At 38.6% G+C, this 27,917-nt stretch overlaps 1 protein-coding gene across 1 annotated transcript; it reads right to left on the minus strand.

Annotated features, from left to right (window-relative positions):
• Window positions 1-2,348: 2,348 nt before the first annotated feature.
• Window positions 2,349-27,917, minus strand: LOC136836233 (antifreeze protein Maxi-like). Its single transcript, XM_067100237.1, has 3 exons — window positions 27,866-27,917; window positions 26,484-26,547; window positions 2,349-2,694 (listed from the first exon to the last, which is right to left on the minus strand). Exons 1-3 carry the CDS (start codon window positions 27,915-27,917, stop codon window positions 2,349-2,351), a joined length of 462 nt encoding a protein of 153 aa, XP_066956338.1.

The raw sequence follows: 27,917 nt of genomic DNA on the forward strand, positions 1-27,917 counted from the left end.
AGAGCTATAAAATCTGCAGCGCAGATGAAGGTCAGAAGCCTATTTATCACGTGAAATCTATCAGAAAAAGATCGATCTGGGCATACAGAGAGAGAGAGAGAGAGAGAGAGAGAGAGAGAGAGAGAGAGAGAGAGAGAGAAAGCTGTACGACGCAGATGAAGGTCAGAAGCCTATTTATTACGTGAAATCTATCAGAAAAAGCAATCTGGGCATACAGAGAGAGAGAGAGAGAGAGAGAGAGAGAGAGCTATAAAATCTACGACGCAGATGAAGGTCAGAAGCCTATTTATCACGTGAAATCTATCAGAAAAAGCAATCCGGGCATACAGAGAGAGAGAGAGAGAGAGAGAGAGAGAGAGAGAGAGAGAGAGAGAGAGAGAGAGAGAGAGAGAGCTATAAAATCTACGACGCGGATGAAGGTTAGAAGCCTATTTATCACGTGAAATCTATCAGAAAAAGCGATCTGGGCATACAGAGAGAGAGAGAGAGAGAGAGAGAGAGAGAGAGAGAGAGAGAGAGAGAGAGAGAGAGAGCTGTAAAACCTGCGACGAAGATGAAGGTCAGAAGCCTATTTATCACGTTAAATCTATCAGAAAAAGCAATCCGGACATACAGTCCATTGCTGGCAATACCATACAAACCCAAAATCTTGGTCATTAGATTTAGCATGACTTAGTCAACTAAATTTAACATGCCGGTAGAAAGGAAGGTTAATTAAATTTAACAAGCGTGGGATTAAGTGGGATGAAGAAGATTAGATGGCTAATTAATGGAAAATTTAGAAATAAAAGACACGAAGGCGAGATCGTTACTGAGACACAAGAAACGGAATGAATTAGCAATGAATAATTAACGAGAACTGTTAACGAGAGGCCTTAGGACATTCAAGAAGGTTAACGAGTGGCGTATAGGAAAGGAGAATGAAACGAGCCTTGCTCAAAAGAGAAGAAACAAAGAAGAGGAACAAAGGAACACACACACTACAAACAAGCATTCAAAAAGCTTTTGCAGACGTGGGGGCGATTTGGCTGGGAAAACCCTTCTGCTGCCCGCCGTGGAAAAATGTATTAAAAAAACACTCCCAATATTTGAACACTGGTTCGTTTTGAAACGTACGAAAAGAAAAAAAACATTACATTTGGTTAGTTTCGAAAACATTCATAAAATAGCACTTGATCCGTTCAGAAAATGTTCCCAAATTAGGCTTTGGGGCATTTATCAAACAATTTATCAAATACTCTAAATACCACTATGCTTTGATTAACTTTGAAAAAATAAAAAAAAACATTTACGAATAACGTTCTCTCGGTTCGTTTAAAAACTAATTTTGATACTGTATTTTAGTTCGTTTCAAGAGAAAAACGTCGTGAAAACGGTGTTTTGGTTCGTTTCGAGAACATTTTTCTAAAACTAAGGATTGTCTGTTCCGTATCTGTCCCAAAATTTACCGTTCAAAACTGCACTTTTGGTTTGTCTTGAAAATATCATAAAACTGAACCTTGGTTCTTCCATAGTTCTGAAACGTTACTTCATTGAAAAACTGTATTTTGTTGGCTTCGTAAACTTCCCCAAAATACCTTTTGGGTCGTTCCATAAAACCTCCAAAAACTAAGTATTGTTTTATTTCCACACACTCATGAAAAACTAGTTTTGGTTTGCCATGAAAAAAAAAACACAAAATGTTTTGTTTGTTGCTGAAAATAGTTGCAAACCGAATTTTGGTTCATTTACGAAACGTCAAGAAAAAGTTGTTCTATATTCCACTTAAAAAAAAAACTGCTCTCTGGAGCATTAAAAAAAAATTATAGTTTCGAAATCAATCCGACAACAAAGCTTTAAGCCCTTTTCGGAAACGTTCCTCAGAACGTTGCTTTGGTTTATTTCGGCAACGTTCCAGACTTAATCTGGTTCGTTTTTAAAAGAAAAAAAAAGAACGTTTCGAGAACTGGCCTTTGATCCTCCGCCATTGGTGTCCAGAGCCAAGGTATTTTCTATTTCTGCTTCACTACCACCTTTTCCTCGTCCCACACAGTTGCAGCAGTTACAATTACAGTTACAGATTCAGTGGCAGTTGCAGTTACAGCTACAGTTGTAGCTGCAGTTGCAGAACCAGCTATAGTTAAAGCCACAGTTACAGTTACGGCTACAGTTGTAGCTGCAGTTGCAGATGCAGCAACAGTTAAAGCTACAGTTACAGCTAAGGTTACAGTTGCAACTGCAGCTACATTTACAGCTACAGTTGCAGTGGCAGCTACAGTTACAGTGACAGCTACAGTTGCAGTTGCAGCTACAGTTACAGTTGCAGTTGCAGTTATAGCTAAAGTTGCAGTGGCAGCTACAGTTCCAGTTTAAGCTACAGGCACAGCTACAGTTGCAGATGCAGCTACATTTACAATTACAGTTTCAGTTGCAGAATCAGTTACAGCTACAGTTGCAGTTACAACTACAATTACAGCTACAGCTGCAGTTGCAGTAACAGCTGACGATGCAGTTACAGCTACAGTAGCAGGGCCAGCTTCGGTTCCAGCTACAGTTGCAGCAACAGTTACAGCTAAAGTTGCAGTGGCAGCTACAGTTACAGCTACGGTTGCAGTGGCAGCTACAGTTGCAGTTACCGCTACGGTTATTACAGTTGCAGCAGCTGCAACTGTAGCATCAACAGACTCCGACGTAACTAGGTAGCACCCGGGAGAGCTTGAAATCGTTCTCTTAATAAGCCAATTAACGCTACAGTTCACGCATCTGTTCCCTCGCTGTGATTCGTCTACGAAAAAACGCCGCGTAATGAAACGTTTTTAGGCGGCCGTCTAAAAGCACGATGGGCGGGAAAAAAAAATCATGGATCGATTGTTAACTCAAATCAGTCAGGCTTAAATGACAGAGAGAGAGAGAGAGAGAGAGAGAGAGAGAGAGAGAGAGAGAGAGAGAGAGAGAGAGAGAGAGAGCTTTGTCAAACGGGATCACTCATATGTTTCTCCGTTTGTGTAGAGTCAGACTACGTGGGCAGAACAACTGCAATAATTTCGGAATGACGGAACTTGCCAAAACCTCTTAATGAAAAAGATGAAAAAAAAAGAGGGTTCCGAAAAACAAAAAAGAAAAAACAAAAGCAAAAGAAAAATTCTCTCTCGGAATAACGGGAAATTTGTACACACACACACGCAACGGACATTGCAAAATTGAATTTCGTATAGCTAAGGCATATAACTCGGTTGGAAATAGAATTTTCTCTCTTAAAAAACTAAAATGGAAGCTTTTCCTAAATAACTCGAGGTTTTTTTTTTTTTTTTTTTTATTATACGAACGAGTATTCAACATGTTGAAAGGGAACCGGAGTTATCTATGAAACCAGTTCGTGCATGAGCAGGCTAGGATATTACAAGGAAATTATATCCTGAGGTGGCGAAAACTTATTTGTTACCTTATCTACTCATTGATACTTGTATAAATGGTTATATAATTAACAAGTTTTTATTTCATTTGTGGTTTATATTTAAAAATATTAGCATGCTTATACATAAAGTTCGTACACTTTTACTGTTTCTCATTACAAAACATTTTTAAGAATTCAAAATAATTTACAATAACCATCGTAGAAAATAACCATCGTAGAAAATAACCATCGTAGAATGGTTATTGTGAATTGTTCTGACTTCTCAAAAAAGTTTTATAATGAGAAAAAAATATAAGTGTACAAACTTTATATACAGTATACGCGTACTAATATTTTTAAATATACACCACAAATGAAATGATTAACTTGTTAATTATAGAATCATTTATCCACCCACTTTGGTTCCTTTTGTTTAGTATTTTGCTAATTAGGGAAAGTGTTTATTTGATAAGCAAAATGTTAAAAATGGTTGTATTTACAAAGGAAACTTGCAGTAAGCCATAGGTGAAGATTTCATGGAAATGGAGAATGTTTCCTGAACTGAGGTAATTAATAATCAATCCTTAACTCACTGTTAGTGATGTCGGATGAACAAAACCGCAAAATAATATATGACAACACTTCTCGGGCATTACTCAACGTCATCCGGCCAGACAAAAAGCCATCTTTGCTGGAAAAAAAAAAAGAAATAAAAAATGCGCCGAAGTTTCTTCGGCGCAGTCGAGTTTTCTGTACATTGTGTAATCAAGGCCGTCGAAAGCAGATCTATCTTTCGGTGGTCTAGGTACTATGCTGTATAAGCCGCAGTCCATGAAACTTTAACCACGGCCCGGTGGTGGCCTGGCTTATAACGTTGCCAAAAGCACGATTATGGTTGACTTTAACATTAAATTAAATAAAAACTACTGAGGCTAGAGGGCTGCAATTTGGTGTTTGATAATTGGAGGGGTGGATGATCAACATACCAATTTGCAGCCCTCAAGCCTCAATAGTTTTTAAAATCTGAGGCGGACAGAAAAAGTGCATACGGCCAGACAAAGCCGGCACAATAGTTTTCTTAAAAAAAAAAACACACATCGGAATCTAGAAATTGGAAAACATCTCTTTTCAAAAACTCACAGAGATACAGAGGACACTCTGAAGCTAAATAACATCGGACTGGAAAAATATATCAACATGAAACTGGCTTTTCGAGAAGTCCCCAGATCACCAAAGCCAATTATGATCGCTTGGCCATCTTGTCTAATTAAGCCTCTGCAATGCAATAAACTTCAGGGTACGGGTTAATTAGCTGGAGGGTTACGGAATTTGGTCAAATGCAGTGAAAAATACGAGGACATGAATTGCAAGAACTAAATGAAAAGGTCTTAAAAACATACACACGACGTAAATGGCACATCTGGTGCGCATGTAATCTCAAGTGATATGCAAAAAAATGAACAAATGGACAAATATCCCATAGTCATTACAAAAGCCATTTCTGCAAAAAGGAAAAAAGGTGAAAGAGATAAAAATTTTATTAAAGAGTTCAGTGTAACTTCATTAGTTTAATAGTCATTTTTCACCACGCCACAAATTAGTTAAGATGGTTCTGATCCAGACTTTTTCTGGAAATGTTGATATTCTCAAGCAATTGGTTGGAACCATTTCGTATTCTAATGTCAAGAATAACGCAGAGGCTTAATAAATAAATTATTTTTCATAAAAAGCAATAGTGGTTCCAGGCATGTAAGTTTAGACGTGGTTTATTTACCACAAAACCTATCGATTGTGTGTTCTAATTCTTACCTGATACGCTGGATAACACATTGCTGATTTACGTTGCCTGAATCATAATGGAACCGTAAATTTAAATTCAACTGCAAATATTATATTCAAAATTTTGGGATGGCTATAGGTAACCTCCTGTTACCAGGATTAAGCTATTTATGCAAGAAAAGTTGAAAACTGAATATTAAGCTATACCCTTCCAGAAAATGTAACGTGGGATAGATACAGTCCAGTGGTCAGAGAATTCGTCATTAAAGTCAGAGTTGGTTGCTGTCGGTGGTTCGAGTCCACCAGGTGCCAACCACAATTATAATTCTCCTTCGGTATTATTACCGTGGTGGAGCGAATTGGATTTTCAATGACATTTGCTTGTGAATCATGACATAATACTCATTTGGCAGGAAAAGGAAAATGACAGCACTCTTTGGTAGATTAAAAGAATTGGTGCAACGGCAGTACCCACAATTGATATAGAAAATCACTGTAGCCTACCCTTTTTAGCACAGTCATAAACACAGATGTATTAATGGGTATGAACTCTGCGCATACAGATAAATTCCCAATATTTCCGCACATGTTCATTTCTAATCTGGACACAGGTATGTAAAGAATTCGGTGTTCAAGTACCTGGGTGTTACGTATTTGGAAACCTGGTCACAGATTATGAAACAGATGCACTTAGGAATAAAACAGAAACAAAAACAAATTCTCCTGATACTGTATTAAACGATGAACTAAGCGGCAAAGGAAGGTCATGAAAACTTCCACAGAGGACTATGTAACACAAAACAGCTTGTTTATGTTAACAAATAACAGTAACTTTGAAGACCCGCGTCATTTGTTTAAAAATATCAAATGCAAATGTGGTATTTAGAAACTGTTATCATTATTATTGTAATATTATGATACAATGCAAAAAAAAAAATTATCAATAACTCTGACGATGTTACCAATAAATATCTGTAAATCAGATCATAAGTAAATTTTATGACAAATTCTGTAAGATTACTGGTAAAGAATCTAATTCATAAGAAGTGTATAAGAAATGCATATAAAATCAACTAAACTTTTGTTCATGTTATAGATGGCCAATACTTGACCATTTGCCAGGTGCTAAAACACTTGCATATTCGGATAATATGTCGGAACATACTATAATACAGGTTAAAAGTAAGTTTTAATAAGAATATGAATACCAGCCGAGAGAAAAATCGATACATCTATACATCTTACACATTTCGCAAGAAATATGTAAGATGCAAAGATTTTATAGAAGCCCACTTTTTTCTAACTGACAACGAAAAGGATATCTCAGCAAAATTTTCCGTGAGGCAACAACGCGTGCTAATAAAAAAAAAAAAAATGTGGGATAGAGGGTAAGTGTACCAACCCTCTATCCTAAAAAAAAAAAGGTTATTCACCTACTTCCTGTTAATAGTTTTAACGTGTGCTGGTTCCTTTGTACTGTGCTTCAACCTATCATTGTACACTTCTGCTCTTTTGGACGGTTATGAAAAGCACATTCTGAATATATCTGAATAGATGAAACCAGTCAGGGTCAGGTGAGTGTGCTACCCACAATCTTTATGTCATGGGCGCCCAGCCTTACAAAAGTTATTTCCTCGTGGAAATTGGCTGACGTCGTTTTGTTCTTAGTCCGATCAAAGTGTATCTCTATCAAATCTATGTATCTTACATATTTCTTTCGAGGAACTGCTAAAGTCGTAGAATTATCAAAGGAGGACCAGGAAAGAAGACTGCAGTGGTATGGCCATGTGATGAGAAAGGATGAGACATAGGTAGGGAGGAGAGTGATGCAGATGGAGGTGCCTGGTGGGAGAGAGAGCAAGAGGAAGACCAAAGAAGCGAAGGTGGATGGATGTAAATTAGTTAGAGAAGACCTGAGTGACAAACAATTGTCAGAGGACGATGTGTTTGACCGAGCCAGGTGGAGGAAAGCTGTCAGAAACGTCGACCCCGACTGGGAAGTGGGAAAATGTGCAGAGAAAGAAGATCTCTTTCGAGGTATTTTGCACAGGCAAGCGCACACACACACAAACACACAAACACACAAACAAGCACACATATATCTATACACATATACATACACACACACATGTACAGTTCTTCTTTGGAGGGGTGGCTAGAGCTCTCGGTTAGCACGCTGTTGGCCCAGCGTTCGAATCTCCGTCGGCCAGTGAAGAATTAGAGGAATTTATTTCTGGTGATAGAAATTCATTTCTCGTCATAATGTGGTTCGGATTCCGATAAGCTGTAGGTCCCGTTACTAGGTAACCAATTGGTTCTTAGCCACGCAAAATAAGTCTAATCCTTCGGGCCAGACCTAGGAGAGCTGTTAATCAGCTCAGTGGTCTGCTTAAACTAAGATATACTTAACTTCTTCACACACACACACACACACACACATATACACATATATATATATATTATATATATATATATATATATATATATATATATATATATATATATATATATATATATATATACATTTATACATTTGCAATGTTCATTTGATATCCGGCAGGTCCAAAGGAACACACATGCATACATACACAAACACAAACATTCATATATATACACACATATATATATACATGCATATATATAACGTATACATATAATTTATACATGCATATATATATGTATATATGTAAATATATGAATGTTTGTGTTTGTGCATGTATGCAGGTGCTATCCTCTAGACCTGCCGAATATCAAATGAACATTGCAAATAAAAAGACCAAATGGTGCAATAAGGACGTCCAAGATACCTCTTTACTCAGAAAGACATTGCATAAACGCTAAGCACGACCATCTAAACTGAGGCTCTACATAATCCTAATAAATACCTAAAACTATCGCCCTAACACTCTCCAGATTCTCCAAAACATGATTAATGACCGTGTTAAGTATGCCCATAAATCACTCTTCACGCCATCATCAAAACATAAGAATATCTTAATCTTAATTGACACACATATATATATATATATATATATATATATGTATATATATATATATATATATATATATATATATATATATATATATATATATATATATATATATATATATATATATATATATATATATATTTTTTTTTTTTTCCTCTACATATTGTCCATCCCAAATGGTTCAACTTTTCTACTTTTCTGCCTACCTTTTCTCATTTCAAATGAAATTAAATACCCAGAGGTAGCATTCCACTTATTTCTATAAACGATGCCTAATTAGATTTAAAGATGAATGGCTCTAATTACTATAAGTAATACTCACCTAGGCTGGTAAATTACTTTTACTAATATAATTGTTACGCAGCTAGCCTAACAAATTACTTTTATTAATATAATTATTAATCATCCAGCCTGATAATTACTTTTGCTAAAATAAGTATTACTCACCTAGCCTGAAAAATTACTTTTGCCCATAGAATTATTACTCATCCAGCCTGATAATTACTTTTGCTAACATAGATATTACTCACCTAGCCTTATAATTACTTTTGCTAATATAAGTATTACTCACCTGGCCTGATAAATGGCTTTTACCAATTTAATTATCACTCATCCAGCCTCATAATTACTTTTGCTAATATAAGTAGGCCTATTACTCACCTAGCCTGATACATTACTGTTACTAATAGAATTATTACTCATCTAGCCTAATTGTTAATTTTGCTAACATAAGTATTACTCACCTCGCCTGATAAATTACGTTTACTAATATCATTATTATACATCTACTGTAGGCTGATAAATTACTTTTACTAATATAATTATTACTTATCCAGCTTGATAATTACTTTTGCTAATACTCACTTAGACTGATAAATTACTTTTACTATTAGAATTATTCCTCATTGAGCCTGATAACTACTTTTGCTACTATAAGTATTATTCACCTAGCCTGATAAATTACTTTTACTACTATATTCGTTACTCATCCAGCCTGACAATTACCTTTGCTAATATAAGTATTACTCGCCTAGCCTGATAAATTACTTTTACTACTAGAATTATTACTCATTTAGCCTGGGCTTAGGAAAACCACAGGAAAATTGAATTTCCTCTGCAGGGATACCCAAGGAACGACGCCTGAACCCCACATCGTTTTAAATTCTGTATTCAACCTGCCTAGAGGAACAAAGAAATGAAGCGAGCAAGGATTGTTTACGTCAGGTGATAGGATATTATGAAATATTTCAGACGCCCGGAAGGGTAGTTATTTGAACATCAGGAATTTTGTTGATTTCCTGAAGTAAGCGAATCAAAAATTAATATTTGCCAGTTGATGCCATCTACATAGCTCGACAGAAAAGAATATTAACTTTTAGGATTTAATATATTTTATAGCCAGTAGGAGGATAGGAAGAGAGGAGGGAGATGAGAAGAGAAGAGAGGAGGGAGGAAAGGAGGGGATGGAAAAGGGGAAGGAGGGGAAGAGAGGGAAAGGAAGGGATGGGGAGAGAGAGAGAGGAGAAGAGAAGAGAGGAGAGAGAGGAGAGGAGGAGGGGAGGAGGGGAGGGGATGGAAAAAAGGGAAGGAAGGGAAGAGAGGGAAAGGGAAGGGGATGGGAAGAGAGAGGGAGAGGAAGAGAGAGGAGAGGAGAGGAGAGGAAAGGAAGGGGGAGGAGAGGAGAGGAAGAGAGAGGAGAGGGAGAGGAGAGGAGAGGAGAGGAAGAGAGAGAGAGGAGAGGAGAGGAGAGAGAGAGGGAGGAGGGGGAGGAGAATGGGGAGGAGGAGGAAGGAGGGAAAGGGGGGATGGAAGAAGAAGAGGGGAGGGAGAGGAGGAGAAGAGAGGGGAAAGGGAAGGGGATGGGAAGAGAGAAGAGGGAGAAAGGAAGAGAGAGGAGAGGAGAGGGGGAGGGAGGAAGAGAGGAGGGGATGGAAAGGAGAGGAAGAGGAAAAGGAAGGGAGAGGAAGAGGAGGAGGGGAGAGGAAGAGAGAGGAGAGGAGAGGAAAGGGGAAGGGAGGAGGAGGGGGAGGGGGATGGAAAAGGGGAGGGAGGAAGAGAGGGAAAGGGAAGAGGATGGAAGAGAGAGGAGGGGAGAGAAGAGAGAGAGAGAGGAGAGGAACGGAGGAGAGGAGAGGAAAGGAGGGGAGTGGAGGGGAGGAGAGGGGAGGGGATGGAAAAAGGGGAGGGAGGGGAAGAGAGGGAAAGGGAAGGGGATGGGAAGAGAGAGGAGGGGAGAGGAAGAGAGAGGAAGGAGAGGAGAGGAAAGGAGGAGGGAGAGGAGGGGAGGGGAGGGGATGGAAAAGGGGAGGGAGGAGGGAAGAGAGGGAAAGGGAAGGGGATGGAAAGACGGGGAGGGAGGGGAAGGAAAGAGGGGGATGGAAAGGGAAGGGGATGGGAAGAGAGAGAGGGGAGAAGAGAGAGGAGAGGGAGGAAGAGGAGAGGAAAGAGGAGGAGGGAGGAGAGGAGGGGAGGGAGGAGGGAGGGGAGGAGGAGAGGAGAGGATGGAAAGAGAGGAGAGGAGGGGGGAAGGGATGGAGAGGGAGAGGGGAAGGTGATGGGAAGAGAGAGGAGAGGAGAGGAAAGGAAAGGAGGGGAGGGAAGGGGATGGAAAAGGGGAGGGGAGGGGAAGAGAGTGAAAGGGAAGGGGATGGGAAGAGAGAGGAGGAGAGGGAAGAGAGAGGGGAGAGAGGGAGAGGAGAGGGAGAGGAAAGGAGGGGAGGGAGGGGAAGAGGAGGGGAGGGGAGGGAGGGGAAGAGGGGAAAGGGAAGGGGATGGGAAGAGAGAGGAGAGGAGAGGAAAGGAAAGGAGGGGAGGGGAGGGGATGGAAAAAGGGGAGGGAGGGGAAGAGAGTGAAAGGGAAGGGGATGGGAAGAGAGAGGAGAGGAGAGGAGAGGAGGGAAGGGGAGGGGAGGGGAGTCCCAGCCCTCTTCCAGAAAACACTGATAACCGAGAAGAGTAGAACAAACGCTGTAGCAAGCATTAGTGGTTTGGTTGGGCCGGGGGGAACGAGTGGTCCTCAATGAAGGTTAAGAGCCAAAAGTGAAAAAAAATTACATAGTAACATCAAATGATAAAATATAATTTTTCAAGAGATATAATTACGAAAAGAATACAAACTAGTTTCATAAACCCTTGAGGACGACGCTGTGTGTGTGTGTGTGTGTGTGTGTGTGTGTGTGTGTGTGTGTGTGGAGAGAGAGAGAGAGAGAGAGAGAGAGAGAGAGAGAGAGAGAGAGAGAGAGAGAGAGAGAGCACGAAGCAATTATGTTCAATTGAACTTTTAAATGTGAAGCACACAACCCATTTTTACAATTAGTCAAAAATCATTACAAAACACGGCCGTCCTTCTCATTACTAAAATCATGAGAGAGAGAGAGAGAGAGAGAGAGAGAGAGAGAGAGAGAGAGAGAGAGAGAGAGAGAGAGAGAGAGAGCACGAAACAATCATGTTCATTTGAACTTTTAAATGTGAAGCACACAACCCTTTTTACAATCAGTCAAAAATCATCACAAAACACGGCCGTCCTCATTACTAAAATCATAAGAGAGAGAGAGAGAGAGAGAGAGAGAGAGAGAGAGAGAGAGAGAGAGAGAGAGAGAGAGAGAGAAGAGAGGAGAAAGACCCTAGGGAACCTGACACCCTTTTGAATCCAATACCCAATATCCAATATCATCATTACAGACCAATGATTTCCGCTAAGAAGGTTTTCTTACTGTTCGAGAATATTCTTCACAAGAAACTACTTTATCAAGGAGTGGGATGCCGGGTTTTACTATCATCATCTCCGGGGAGGGGGGGCAGGAAGGTTTTGATTTATATTTTTCTCAAGTTCATTCTTTATTCTCTCTCTCTCTCTCTCACACACACAACACATATAATATATATATATATATATATATATATATATATATAATATATATATATATATTATATATAATAATACTATATATACATATATATTATATATATATTATATATATATATATATATATATATATATATATATATATATATATATATATATATATATATATATATATATATATATATATATATATATATATATATATATATATATATATATATATATATATATATATAAATATATATTATATATATTTATATGTATGTATATATATATATAATATATATATGTATATATATATATGTTTATAAATATATATATATATATATATATATATATATATATATATATATGTATATGTGTGTGTGTGTGTGTACCTAAAATCTGTAAGAGTTATCTAAAACAAATAGGTATGTTTCCTGTTTTATGTAAACCTCAAAACAGAATATATCTACAACCCTTTGGTTTTACTTCTATCGCGTTCAGCATCGTATTTTTTTTTCTCTTGTAACGCCTCTCATTTAATCTACAATATAAGACTTCTTTTATGGTTCCAATTTAATTTCAAGCTCAGGGTTAATAATGCTTAGTTTTATTAACATTTCGTAACTTACTGATGACGATGATGATGGTGAACATATTCACAAAAGAGAAAAAACGATAATCTGATGAATATTTCCTCTACTTAATAGACCTCCAAGAGACGACGTGATTAGGAAGCCAGTCGCTAATTGGTGAACAAACGGAAAGACTTAGAAAGACGCCCTTTGAACACAGCAAAGGGTTTAAGGGGCTGCCTCCACATACATCAGTCTTCGATGTGAAATCCCCCACCTGTATTCCCCTTTAGAAGATTCGAGTTCAAACAGCTACCATCGTTCCCTCACAAGTGTAGGCCTTTCCTGCTGTCTGGCTTTGGGGAGGGCGGGGGGAGGCCTTTGATTTTAACATTAATGGCGGACAACGAAGGTCGATAGGGAGGGAGGGACGGAGGAGGAGGAGGAGAAGGAGGAGGAGGAGGAACAAGAGGAGAAGGAGGAGGAGGAGGAACAAGAGGAGAAGGAGGAGGAGGAGGAGGAGGAGGAACAAGAGGAGAAGGAAGAACAGGAGGAGAAGGAGGAGGAGGAGGAACAAGAGGAGAAGGAACAGGAGGAGAAGGAGGAGGAGGAAGAACAAGAGGAGCAGGAGGAACAGGAGGAGAAGGAGGAACAGGAGGAGAAGGAGGAGGAGGAAGTGGTTATTACCTCTTCAACTTCCTCCGGCGTCTGCGAAAAAATGCAAAAAGTTTGAATCTCATCAGCAATGTTTTTGACAATATTTACTATTACCACTATTTACTTTTACTTAAGATACAGCTAAAAAAAAGAGGGTATAACTATCAGTTAAGTAAAAGTAGGGTATAATTAATAGTTTATCCATTAAACCACTCATCCTTCGAAAATTCTTTGCAGCCTTAGTTACGCATTTCGTTCTCTCTACTTTTGGCAAGGAAGCAAACGGCCTATTTCCGCCAACATTCTTAATTAAATTCATTCGTTAAGAGCGGAAATTTAGATTTTGCCATTTCCATATTATGCGAAGACCATCCACAATCAACAAGTGCACAAACGTAATGGGATACAATAAAATTGACAATAGAGAATAACTCGTCGCTCTGGTGAAATTATTATTATTATTATTATTATTATTATTATTATTATTATTATTATTATTATTATTATTATTATTATTATTCGCTCTGGTGAAATTATTATCATTATTATATTATTATATTATTATTATTATTGGTGGTGAAATCAACAATGATGTGAATGGACATAAATATTTACGCTGACATTATTGTGGATTTCTTCAGCATTTTAGTGACTTACGTGATGAGGTTTTTATAAATAAAATAATAATAATAATAATAATAATAATAATAATAATAATAATAATAATAATAATAATAATTATTATTATTATTATTATTATTATTATTATTATTATTATTATTATTATTATTATTATTATTATTATTATGACTGAACGTGTCGACACATCTTGTGAATGGTTAAAGATGTCATTAATTCGATAAACATGCTATGTGTAAAATGAAAAGATAAAAATAAAAATAAAAATGAAATATGAAATAAAAATTTACGCTTATGAGAGAATATTTGCATACCTGTATTTCATTAACTCTTTGTATAAACCCAAAATGCAAAAGATGTGATGCTTGAACTGTCAAGACGTGCCATTCTTAATAATAATAATAATAATAATAATAATAATAATAATAATAATAATAATAATAATAATAATAATAATAATAGCATGAATCTTGAAGTGGAGAAACAAAAGCACAGGTGTGTATGAGCACATATATTTAAAAATAAGTCTCTACAGAAAGCTTTCCAGGAATCTGTTCGATACCCCTTTTCAATATGTACCCATACATAACTGTGGATTTGTTTCTCCGGTAATAATAATAATAATAATAATAATAATAATAATAATAATAATAATAATAATAATAATAATAATAATAATAATAATAAAATTTATGTTTTAATAATAAAGTTTATGTTTTGGTATTTTGCCTTTTTAGGTCGAAAATGTCATAGTGTGTTAAAGTTTCCGAAAAAACGTCCCAGTGGAGTACAAATGTTGACTATATATAGCGCTTGTTTGGCTGTTCTGATGAGGATCAGATTCCTTAGGAACTAATCTCTGCAACTAATAATAATAATAATAATAATAATAATAATAATAATAATAATAATAATTAACAGGATTGCCGGAAACAAGCACGCAAGATATAGCAGGTTTTTAATTACATAAAGCACAAGATAAGCTTAAGTCAATCTGAAACGACAGGCGAGAGGGACCACTGCTATTACCTTGGGAGTTTTATAGAGATGCAGAAGATCTGAACAGTGCCATACAAGCTTCAGGAAAGTTTATATGGCAAATCCAGTTGAGATTTATTGGAGATTATACACACACACATACACACACACACACACACACACACACACACACACACACATATATATATATATATATATATATATATATATATATATATATATATATATATATATAGCTCTAACATGGAAACTGACTTATGGCAATACGTTTTGAGGACATGTATACTGCGCAGAGTAACCACAATAGAGAGAGAGAGAGACACACACACACATATATATATATATATATGTATATTGTATATATGCCTCATACACACACATACACACACACATATATATATATGCGTTTGTAAACGTTTAGCAGCTTAAATATTCAGAACAAAAATACCTCAATAATAAATCATTTACGGTTACTGACTGTAAAAATATACATGAGATATCTCTTAAACAACTTCTCAGAAAGGAATATCCTTATTATTATTATTTAAGTGGAACCAGGCCAAAAAAAATCGATACGATAAAAAGGAACTGAATTGACAAAAATGAATAAATAAATTAAGTAAAAATCAATATGCGGGAACTGGCAACTAATTCAGCCTAATGATCATTGTAAAATAGTATTTAGCATTTGGCTTGCATTATTGCCTCGCTAAAACAAATGACGTCTCTCATTATACCAGAGACTGTTTGTTAGTAATAATTATAATAATAAGTTTACTTAGCTTAGTTGTATATAACGCCATTTACCAAGATTCTATTTCTTCTAATTTGCAATGAGCAATGTTTTTGCTACGTCCTACATTTTTGGTGACTGAGTTTGTTGCAATCGAGGTTATTTGCTCTCTTTTCTATCCATGAGTGACTGCCTTTTACTGTACCTGATGCCCCTTACCAAACTTTTTAATCGGGTTTTGGGTGATGCACTTTAATGTTATTTTCCAAGCTTCCCATAACCACTGTAACACTGAACGTCATTTGCCTTCTTTGTGATTTATCTTTAGGTGATATTATTCATCACACTCGACAATTATTTGTTAACATTTTTATACCGTCTGAGTGATGCACTCGATTGTCAAGCTCTGCATCACCTAGAGGCGCTTTGTCACTTTAAATGTCATTTGCCATGCTTTTAATTTATCTTACGATGATGTCATTAATCGCATTCAAGCGTCATTTCTCCAGTTTTTTATCCCCTTCCAAATGATGCACTTTACCACAGCTCATGTCCCTCACCATGTTTTTTAGCCCCTTCTGAGTGATGCACTTACACCTTAGCTCGTGTATCCCACCTAGCTTATTAGCCCCCTCTGAGTGATGCACCTTACCCCAGCTCATTTCCCTCACCAAGCTTTTTAGCCCCCCCTCTGAGTGATAGACTTTACCTCGGTTCATGACTCTCACCAAACTTTTTAGCCTACCTCTGAGTGATGCACTTTACCTCAGCTCATGTCTCTCACCTGGCTTTTCAGCCCCCTCTGAGTGATGCATTTTACCTCAGCTCGTGTCCCTCACCAAACTTTTCAGCCCCCCTCTGAGTGATGCACTTTACCTCAGCTCGTGTCTCTCACCTAGCTTTTCAGCTCCCTCTGAGTGACGCACTTTACCTCAGGTCGAGTCTCTCACCAAACTTTTCAGCCCCTCTGAGTGATGCAATTTACTTCAGCTCATCTCTCTCATCAAGCTTTTCAGCCCCCTCTGAGTGATGCACTTTACCTCAGCTCGTTTCTCTCATCAAGCTTTTCAGCCCCTCTGAGTGATGCACTTTACCTCAGCTTGTGTCTCTCACCAAACCTTTCAGCGCCCTCCGAGTGATGCGCTTTACCTCAGTTCAAGTCCCTCACCAAACTTTTCAGCCCCCTCTGAATGATGCACTTTACCTCAGCTCATGTCAACCACCAAACTTTTAAGCCCCCTCTGAGTGATGCACTTTACCTCAGCTCATGTCCCTCACCAAACTTTTCAGCCCCCTCTGAGTGATGGACTTTACCTCAGCTCATGTCCCTCACCAAACTTTTCAGCCCCCTCTGAGCGATGCACTTTATGTCAGCTCATGTCCCTCACCAAACTTTTCAGGCCCCTCTGAGTGATGCACTTTACCTCAGCTCATGTCCCTCACCAAACTTTTCAGCCCCTCTGAGTGATACAATTTACTTCAGCTCATCTCTCTCATCAAGCTTTTTAGCCCCCTCTGAGTGATGCACTTTACCTCAGATCGTTTCTCTCATCAAGCTTTTCAGCCCCTCTGAGTGATGCACTTTACTGCCTCAGCTTGTGTCTCTCACAAACCTTTCAGGGCCCTCCAGGTGAAGTGCTACCTCAGTTCAAGTCCCTCACCAAACTTTTCAGCCCCTGTGATGCACTTTACCTCAGCTCATGTCAACCACAAACTCACCCTCTGGTGATGCACTTTACCTCAGCTCATGTCCCTCACCAAACTTTTCAGCCCTCTCTGAGTGATGGACTTTACCTCAGCTCATGTCCCTCACCAAACTTTTCAGCCCCCTCTGAGTGATGCACTTTATGTCAGCTCATGTCCCTCACCAAACTTTTCATGCCCCTCTGAGTGATGCACTTTACCTCAGCTCATGTCCCTCACCAAACTTTTCTGGCCCCTCTGAGTGATGCACTTTACCTCAGCTTATGTCCCTCACCAAATTTTTTCAGCCCCTCTGAGTGATGCACTTTGCCTCAGCTCATGTCTCTCACCAAACTTTTCAGCCCCATCTTGGTGATGCACTTTACCTCAGCTCGTGTCTCTCACCAAACTTTTCAGCCCCATCTGAGTGATGCGCTTTACCTCAGCTCATGTCTCTCACCAAACTCTTCAGCCCCATCTGAGTGATGCACTTTACCCCAGCTCGTGTCTCTCACCAAAGTTTTCAGCCCCTCTGAGTGATGCACTTTACCGCAGCTCACGTCTCTCACCAAACTTTCCAGCCCCACTGACAGATGCACTTTACCTCAGCTCATGTCTCTCACCAAACTTTTCAGCCCCTCTGAGTGATGCACTTTACCTCAGCTCATGTGTCTCACCAAACTTTTCAGCCTCCTCTGAGTGATGCACTTTACCTCAGCTCACATCTCTCACCAAACTTTTCAGCCTCCTCTGAGTGATGCACTTTACCTCAGCTCATTGAACTCACCAAATTTTCCAGTCCCCTCTGAGTGATGCATTTTACCTCAGCTCATGTCTCTCACCAACTTTTTCATCCTCTCTGAGTCATGCACTTTCCCTCAGCTCATGTCCTCACCAAACTTTTCAGCCCCCCTTTGAGTGATAGACATTACCTCATCTCGTGTCTTTCACCAAACTTTTCAGCCCCCCTTTGAGTGATAGAATTTACCTCAGCTCATGTCTCTCACCAAACTTTTCTGCCCCTTTTGAGTGACAGACTTTACCTCATCTCGTGTCTCTCACCAAACTTTTCAGCCCCCTTTGAGAGATACACTTTACCTCAGCTTGCGTCTCTCACCAAGATTTTTAGTCCCCCTCTGAGTGATAGACTTTACATCAGCTCATGTCTCTCACCAAGCTTTTTAGACCCCCATTTGAGTGATAGACTTTACCTCAGCTCATGTCTCTCACTCAGCTTTTTAGGCCCCCTTTGAGTGAAAGACTTACACCTCAGCTCATGTCTCTCACCAAGCTTTTTAGCCCCTTTTGAGTGATAGACTTTACCTCAGCACATGTCTCTCACCAATCTTTTTAGCCCCCTTTGAGTGATGTACTTGACCTCAGCTCATGTCTCTTACCAAACTTTTCAGCCCCCCTTTGAGTGATAGACTTTCCTCAGCTCGTGTCTCTCACTAAACCTTTCAGCCCCCCTTTGAGTGATAGACTTTACCTCACCTCATGTCTCTCACCAAACTTTTCAGCCCCCTCTGAGTGATGCGCTTTACCTCAGCTCGTGTCTCTTACCAACTTTTCAGCCCCTCTTTGAGTGATAGACTTTACCCCAGCTCATGTCTCTCACCAAACTTTTTGGCCCCCTTTGAGCGATGCACTTTACCTCAGCTCGTGTCTCTCACCAAGCGTTTTAGCCCCCCCTTTGAGTGATAGACTTTACCTCAGCTCGTGTCTCTCACCAAACTTTTTAGCCCCCTCTGATTGATGCACTTTACCTCAGGTCATGACTCTCACTAAGTTTTATAGCCCCTATTTGAGTGATAGACTTTACCTCAGCTCATGTCTCTCACCAAGCTTTTTAGACCCCCTTTGAGTGATAGGCTTTACCTCAGCTCGTGCCTCTCACCAAGTTTTTTAGCCACCCTTTGACTGATAGACTTACACCTCAGCTCATGTCTCTCACCAAGCTTTTTAGCCCCCTTTGAGTGATAGACTTTACCTCAGTTCGTGTCTCTAACCAAGCTTTTTAGCCCCTTTGAGTGATAGGCTTTACCTCAGCTCATGTCTCTCATCAAGCTTTTTAGCCCCTTTTGATCGATAGACTGTACCTCAGCTCGTGTCTCTTACCAAGTTTTTTAGCCCCTGTAGAGTGATAGACTTTACCTCAGGTTGTGTCTCTCACCAAGCTTTTTAGACCCCCTTTGAGTGATAGGCTTTACCTAAGCTCGTGTCTCTCACCAAGTTTTTTAGCCCCCTTTGAGTGATAGACTTTACCTCAGCTCATGTCTCTCACCAAGCTTTTCAGCCCCCCGTGGAGTGATAAACTTTACCTCAGCTCGTTTTTTCACTAAGCTTTTTAGCAACCCACCCCATTTGAGTGATAGAAACTTACCTCAGCTCATGTCTCTCACCAAGCTTTTTAGCCCCCCTTTGAGTGATAGACTTTACCTCAGCACATGTCTCTCACCAAGTTTTTTTTAGCCACCTTTGAGTGATAGACTTACCTCAGGTCGTGTCTCTCACCAAGTTTTTTAGCCCCTTTGAGTGATAGACTTTACCTCAGCAAGTGTCTCTCACCAAGTTTTTTAGCCCCCTTTGAGTGATAGACTTTACCTCAGCTCGTCTCTCACAAAGCTTTTTAGACCCCCTTTGAGTGATAGGCTTTACCTCAGGTCGTGTCTCTCACAGGTTTTTTAGCCAACCTTGGAGTGATAGACTTACCTCAGTTCGTGTCCCTCATCTGGCTATTCATCTCCTCTGAGTCATGCACTTTACCTAAGCTCGTTTTTCTCACTAAGCTTTACCTCAGTTCATGTCCCGCCCCAAGCTTTTAGCCCCCTCTGAGTAATGCACTTTACCTCAGCCTGTGTCTCTCACCAAGCTTTTAGCCCCCTTTGAGTGATAGACTCTACCTCAGCACATCTCTCACAAAGCTTTTTAGCCCCTCTTTGAGTGACAGGCTTTACCTCAGCTCATGTTTCTCACCAAGCTTTTCATCTCCCTCTGAGTGATGCACTTTACCTCAGCTCGTTTTTCTCATCAAGCTTTTTAGCCCCCTCTGAGTGACTTTACCTCAGTTCATGTCCCTCACCAAGCTTTTTAGCCCCCTCTGAGTAATGCACTTTACCTCAGCTCGTGTCCCTCACCAAGTTTTTCAGCCCCCTTTGAGTGATGCACTTTACCTCAGCTCGTTTTTCTCACCAAGCTTTTTAGCCCCCTCTGAGTGACTTTACCTCATTTCATGTCCCTCACCAAGGTTTTTAGCCCCCTCCGAGTGATGCACTTTGTCGCAACTCCGCGTCATTTGCAGAACATCTTCATGAACGAGGGTGAGACGTCAAGGAAAAGGGCCAGAATGGTAACCCTCCCTCCCTTGGGGTCATTTATCACTCGAAGAAGATTCTGCAACAAATCTAATGATAACCATTTATCATCGGAGATGCTTGTTTTGTAAACATGGAGGGATGCTGCGAGAGGCGCCCTTGCTGCTTCTTTTTTCTTTTTCATCTCACGCGAGGTGCATTTTGTCACCTGTTTCTTGGTGCGTGATCGTTCGTTCGCTTTTTTTGAAATACACATCACTACTTCTGTTTGCCTTTGCAACGGGGACACTCTCATATCTTTCTTTTTTTTATCTTCAAAAAATAAAAAAGTACATCACTCGCGCACGTGTCTATTGTTTTAATTATTGTTCACAGTCTTAAATCTGCATAATCATCGTTTCTTCATTAACCAATCACCTCCAAATTTCTCTCTCTCTCTCTCTCTCTCTCTCTCTCTCTCTCTCTCTCAACCCTTTCAGTCTCTTAATGAAAGTTATAATAGTTTATCATATACCTTATGATGCACATTCGAATTGCAGCTGCATGTTATTGCAAATCTGATAGCGTTATTTTGCATTTTTACTATGACGAAATTATGGCTCTAAGGAATAAACTGAAAAATGCATAAAATATTTCGAGAAACTGTATGTACCCTTTTCACGCTTTAATGATGTTACCAAATCATGTATTGATTTTACTGATGATCGCAGTTGTTGCTGAGGTATTTCAAAGGAAAAGAAAATTAGTTTCACTCACACTATGATATCTACAGTCATGAATGAAAAAACGTTTGCGAGAGACTTTCAGCCTGGAAAAACATTTTCTGTCGTTGTCAGTTACTGTCGTCTTTTATATGTGAGGCCAAATTCTTACACAAAGATTTGAGATCTATTCTGTCCATAACTTTTATGTGATTACGAGGTTCTGGGGCTGTCTTGAGCACTTTCTAGTTATGGTCTTCCCGTCTTGAGCACTTTCAAGTTACAGTCTTCCCATCTCGAGCACTTTCAAGTTATAGACTTCCCGACTTGAGCACTTTCAGATTAGGACCTTCCCGTCTTGAGTACCTTCAGATTACAGTTTTCACGTCTTTAGCACTTTCAGATTACGGTCTTCCCGACTTGAGCACTTTCAGATCACAGCCTTACCGTCTTGATCATTTTCAGATTATGGTCTTCCCGTCTTGAGCACTTTCAGACTACAGTCTTCCCGTCTTGGGCATTTTCAGATCAGAGCCTTCCCTTCTTGATTACTTTCAGATTACAGTCTTCCCGTCTTGAGCACTTTCAGACTACGGTCTTCCCTTCTTGGGCATTTTCAGATCAGAGCCTTCCCGTCTTGATTACTTTCAGATTACAGTCTTCCCGTCTTGAGCACTTTCAGACTACGGTCTTCCCGTCTTGAGCACTTTCAGATCACAGCCTTCCCGTCTTGATTACTTTCAGATTATGGTCTTCCCGTCTTGAGCACTTTCAGATTACAGTCTTGCCTTCCTGAGCACTTCCAAATTATGGACTTCCCTTTTGAGCACTTTCTGATTATGGTCTTGCCCTTTTGGGCATTTTCTGATTATGGTCTTCTCTTCCTGAGCACTTTCATATTACGGTCTTCCTGTTTTGAGCACTCTTAAATTATGGTCTTCCTTTCTTAAGACTTTCAGATTACAGTCTTCCCCTCTCGAGCACTTTCCGATTACAATATTACCCTTTTTAGCACTTTCAAATTACAGTCCTCCCTTCCTCAGCACTTTCAAATTATGGTCTTCTCCTCTTGAGCACTTTTTAATTACAGTCTTCCAGTCTTGAGCACTTTCAGATTACGGTCTTCCCTTTCTGAGTACTTTCAAATTACAGTCTTCCTATCTTGAGTATTTTTAAATTAAAATCTTCCCATCTTGAGCACTTGCAAATTACGTACCTCTCGTCTTGAGCACTTTCAGGTTATATTCTTCCCTTCCTGGGCACTTTCAAATTATGGTCTACCTATCGTGAGCAATTTATATTACGGTCTTCCCCGCTTGAGTACTTTCAGATTACAATCTTCCCATCTTGAGCACTTTCCGATTACGGTCTTCCCGTCTTGAGCACTTTCAGATTACGTTCTTCCCTTCCTGAACACTTGCAATTATGCTCTTCCCCTCTTAACCACTCTTAATTATGGTCTTCCTGTCTTGAGCATTTTCAGATTACGTTCTTCCTCTCTTGAGCACTTTCAGAATACGGTCTTCTCATCTTAAGCACTTTCAGATTACGTTCTTCCCATCTTAAGCACTTTCAGATTACGTTCTTCCCATCTTAAGCACTTTCAGATTACGTTCTTCCCATCTTAAGCACTTTCAGATTACGTTCTTCCCATCTTAAGCACTTTCAGATTAAGTTCTTCCTCTCTTAAGCACTTTCATATTACGTTCTTCCCATCTTAAGCACTTTCAGATTACGTTCTTCCTCTCTTGAGGACTTTCAGATTACGTTCTTCCTCTCTTGAGCACTTTCAAAATACGGTCTTCTCATCTTGGGCACTTTCAATTATGGTCTTCCTGTCTGGAGTACTTTCAGATACGGTATGCCCATCTTGATCACTTTCAGATTACGGTCTTTCCGTCTTGAGCACTTTTAGATAACGTTTTCCCGTGTTGAGAACTTCCAGACCACGGCCTAGTTCCCAAAAACTTCTGTGTAGTATTTTGGTTACTGTTGCCATTCAGTATCGAAACAGAAGTTAATCTTACCTGCTGATGTGATTATTTTTCATTAGCATACTACATTGTACTGCTGATTGATCTGTAATCCCTTTATAAGGGAGATAACTACGTGGCAACACTGGAAAAGGTCAGCATTTGAAATCTGTATTGAATGCGTTACCGCGTACCAACGCATTCATGCTTCTAACTCGTCCGAAATAGGGATAGGACAGGCCCAGTTGCCTGTCACCTTGGAAAAACAAAATCCAATTGAGATGATAGCGTGGATTATAAGATAATCTTTATGAATCAAAGCCAATAAACATGATAAACATTTCAGAACTTGATTTCCATGTGTCTAAGTACGTAGATATGTAAATTATGAGATTTGGCAATTTTTGTTGATATTAAGGAGTAGAGGACTGTTAAGAGCTTTATCCAATGCAATTTAGACGGATTAATTTGGGGGTTATCAGTTGAAATAGGTAAATATTTATTAGAAACTGCAGCTTTAGCCATAGTTGCATATATATATATATATATATATATATACATATATATATATATATATATATATATATATATATATATATAGTGCTCCAGACAGGAAGATCGTAATTGAAAGAAGTTATTGAGTGTGTTCGTTGGAAACTGGCCAGTATCTTGTATGTTAACATGAAAAACTGGGTTATTAACTTCATTGGAGCTCCACATAATACATTTGCCGTCAGGATTCTGATTTATATATGATCTGCAAGTATAAGAACACTTTACCTATTTAAAAAATATCATTTAAATATTTATGCATATATACTGTACAGTATGTATGTATATAATACATATCTATAATATATATACATATATATACATATGCAAGTATGAATATGTATAAATATAGCCTATCCACCTTTTCTCTTGCGCTAAAAATCTTAGCCTAGCAGAAGAGCCTCTGGAGTTATGGAGCCCTTATTGAGAACAGACCAAACCTCTAAGAGAGAGAGAGAGAGAGAGAGAGAGAGATAGGAGAGGAAAAAAATACCTCCGATCTGGCTTCGGAAAAACAGGGTCAGCTTTAAGCACATCCATACCTGTTCATGACGGGTCTTTTGTGCAGGTAAATGGGACATCACAATTCGTGAGCGCCGCTCGCCGCTCGACTGTCGCCGGCGAGCGACGCGGGGGAAGGGGGGGAGGGTGAGAGGGAAATTCACGCGCAAATGAGAATCTCTGATGAGTGGCTGGGAAATCAACATGCTAAAAAAAGGGGAAAAAAAGGTGGTGGATCCGTAGACGAGGGTCTTTTTTTTTTTTTTTGAAGACGGGAGTTTACTTTTTTTGTATTTCACAGACGGGAGTTTTTTTTTCGTAGACGGGAGTTTTTTTTTATTTCCTAGACGGGAGTTTTTTTTTAATTTCGTAGACGGGAGTTTCTTCTGATTTTATTTCGTACACGGGAGTTTATTTTTTTATTTCAGAGACGGGGTTTTTTTATTTCGCGGACGGGATTTTTTAATTTTATTTTGTAGACGGGAGTTTCTTTTTATTTTATTTCATAGACAGGAGTTTTTTTTTATTTCGTAAACGGAAATTTCTTTTTTTCAGACGGGAGTGTGTCTTTTTAATTTCGTAGACGGAGTTTTTTTATTTCGTACACAGGAATTTCTTTTTTTTATTTCATAGACAGGAGTTTTTTCGTAGACAGCAGTATCTCCTATTTTCAGACAGGATGTCTCTTTTTAATTTCGTAGACAGGAGTTTTTATTTTATTTCGTAGACGGGAGTTTCTTTTTATTTTATTTCGTAGACGGGAGCTTTTTTTTTTATTTTGTAAGTAGTTATTTTTATATTTCCGAGACGGGAGTTTCTTTTTCTTATTTTGTAGACAGAATTTTTTTTTTAACTTAATTTACTTTTGTTTTCAGTGGGACAGATTACACAAAAAAATTGATGGCGCTGTAGACGGGAGTTTCTTTTTTGTATGTCGTAGGCAGAAGTTTTTTTTTTTGTAAACAGAAGGTTTCTTCTTTTTAACTTCATATACTTTCGTGTTCAGTGGGACAGAGTAAAAAAAAAAAAAAGGATGGCTCCTTTGACGGGAGTTTTTTTTTATTTTTACTTTGTAGACAGATAAATTTTTTAACTTCATTTACTTTCGTGGTCAGTGGGACAGGTAAAAAAATTGATTCCTCCTTAGACAGGAGTTTTTTTTCAGCTTTACAGACAGAAGATTTCTTTAACTTCATTTTCATTTACTTTCGTGTTCAGCGGGACATATGTAAAAAAAAAAAAAATGGGCGTGGCTGTCTTACGGTAAATTTCGCCTGGGAAAGGTACCAGGGTATTGTTGTCAGTGCACCTCGTGTGGTGCATTGTAGGCATCACTAAAGGATGTTTGGTATGCTAACTTAAGAAGCCTGCCTTGTTTTTCTCTGAGAAGCGAGTTATGTACCTGGCATTCAGCTGAATTTAGTTGTTTGTTGCTGAGGGATGGATTGGGGAGACAGCATGATGCTAGAAGCCTGATCACAGAGTAATAGCTCTCATCTAAAAATAATACAAATTTAATATATATATATATATATATATATATATATATATATATATATATATATATATATATATAGATATCTAGATAGATAGACAATAGTAAGTATGATTTTCAGATGAGAGCTATTACCTGTCTCCCCACTCCATCCCCTCAGCAACAAACAGCAACATTCAGCTGAATGCCAAGGTACGTAACTCCACTTCAGAAGAAACAAGGCAGGTTCTTAAATTAGCATACCAAACACCTTTAGTAAATACATCAGCTTAATAATACATCAACATGTGTTACATATATATATATATATATATATGTATATATAGTATATATATATATATATATATATATATATATATATATATATATATATTTATATATATGCTAAATGCATGTATCAGTCACGTCCATTATTCATGAAATCAAGATAAATAAACATAAGTAATAAAAAAGATCTCACGTTACTATTTCCGCCCTTATTGAAAAAATGCACGCCTTTCATTAATGAAGATTACTTATCAAAGACTATCCTGAGCTTTAAAAAACTAAAAAAAAAAATTTAATTAAAACTATGATGTTCAATCTCTCACCAGCACCCATAACCTAGCCCCCTTCCTTTCCCCCCCCTCTTCCCCTACCCCGAAAAAAAAATTATGCAATGGAATAACTAACGCATGCGCTGTACTGCTTTGTTGTTCGCCTGCAAGAGACAACAAGAGCGCCGCATTATCCCGAGCTGGAACATTTTGAACGAGGACGGATCGTTTGACAAATATCAAAAAACGTATTACTGACGAGAGCGACATTCCCTCCCGCCCTCATCCCCACCCCACACACGACACACACACACACACACACACACACACACACGTACATCCGCTCCTATTTATCTTCCATCAGAACGCGAATATTCGTCGCTACTCTAATTCGAAAATCATTACGTAAGCTTTTAATTGCAATCAAACAATGGCTTTATAGAATTTTAACTTCGACACACACAGCCCAACAAATGAAATCATGTCGCTTGACAAGCACGTGGATGGACGATTTATTTGTACATGTTAGCTCGCTCGCACTCTCTCTCTCTCTCTCTCTCTCTCTCTCTCTAGCATGCATGGAGATGCAAGTGCATGCACATTTAACTCTTCTTTATATATATATATATATATATATATATATATATATATATATATATATATATATATATATATATATATATATATATATACATATATATATGTATGCATATATATATATATATATATATATATAAATATATATATATATATATATATATATAAAATTTCCATTACCCAAAACTTTTCACGAGTATTATACAACCAAAGAAGCAAACATCTAAAATATAAAATTTCTCGGAAAGGTGCGCATGCACAATGAAAAGCAACTGGAAAGCTATTTGTCATAAAAAAAAGTATTTACATTTTACCAGCCCTCCAAAATCCGAAAGATGCTGCGCTTCGTGTCCGCACTTCACGATTTTGGAGTTCGATCGACAAAGGACGTCAAGAGACTTTTAAGTAAGATGGTATCAGCATTAAGTTAGGGATAAATCACTGAGGGCCAACAATTATTGAAAAAAAAGGGGCCCAGGAATATTGGTAATACTACAGTTAATGCATCAATCAGAGGCTAATGGATATCGACTATGCAACCACTAAAGGCTAAGGAATATTGGTAGTATATTAAAATCAATGTAGCAACCAGAGGCTGTCGAATACTGATAATGCTACCACCAAAGTCTAAGGAGTATTGGTAATCTAAAATCAATGCATCAACCAGAGGTTGTCGAATATTGATAACGAATAATGATAATGCAACCACCAAAGGCTAAGGAATGTTAATGGCAGTGGGTTTAATGCTGCTTTTCCTGAGCAACATTTATTTCAGGGTGTGACGTGTTTGCCTACACGAGTCAATCCTTAATAGGCAACTCTTCTCAGAACAAGACACCCCGAAATCAAGCCTACAAGATGAAGGGACACTTCAGCCCTGGTAGGCAACCCTTCTCAGAGAAGATTACTCTGAATACAAACCTTGTTCTCCACCCTTGGACTGTGCCATAGCCACTGTACCAAGGCCTTCCAT

Source organism: Macrobrachium rosenbergii, chromosome 56 (assembly GCF_040412425.1).
Source record: "Macrobrachium rosenbergii isolate ZJJX-2024 chromosome 56, ASM4041242v1, whole genome shotgun sequence".
NCBI lineage: Eukaryota > Metazoa > Arthropoda > Malacostraca > Decapoda > Palaemonidae > Macrobrachium > Macrobrachium rosenbergii.

Bases quoted from the DNA above. Each gene is read 5' to 3' on its own strand.
- LOC136836233 (XM_067100237.1), bottom strand. From the start codon at position 27,917: ATGGAAGGCCTTGGTACAGTGGCTATGGCACAGTCCAAGGGTGGAGAA. The intron at 26,548-27,865 runs GTTTGTATTCAG...AAAATGTTCCAG, and splicing joins GTCCAAGGGTGGAGAACAAG to CTCGGGATAATGCGGCGCTC. The intron at 2,695-26,483 runs GTTAGTTATTCC...AACGATTTCAAG, and splicing joins CAAAGCAGTACAGCGCATGC to CTCTCCCGGGTGCTACCTAG.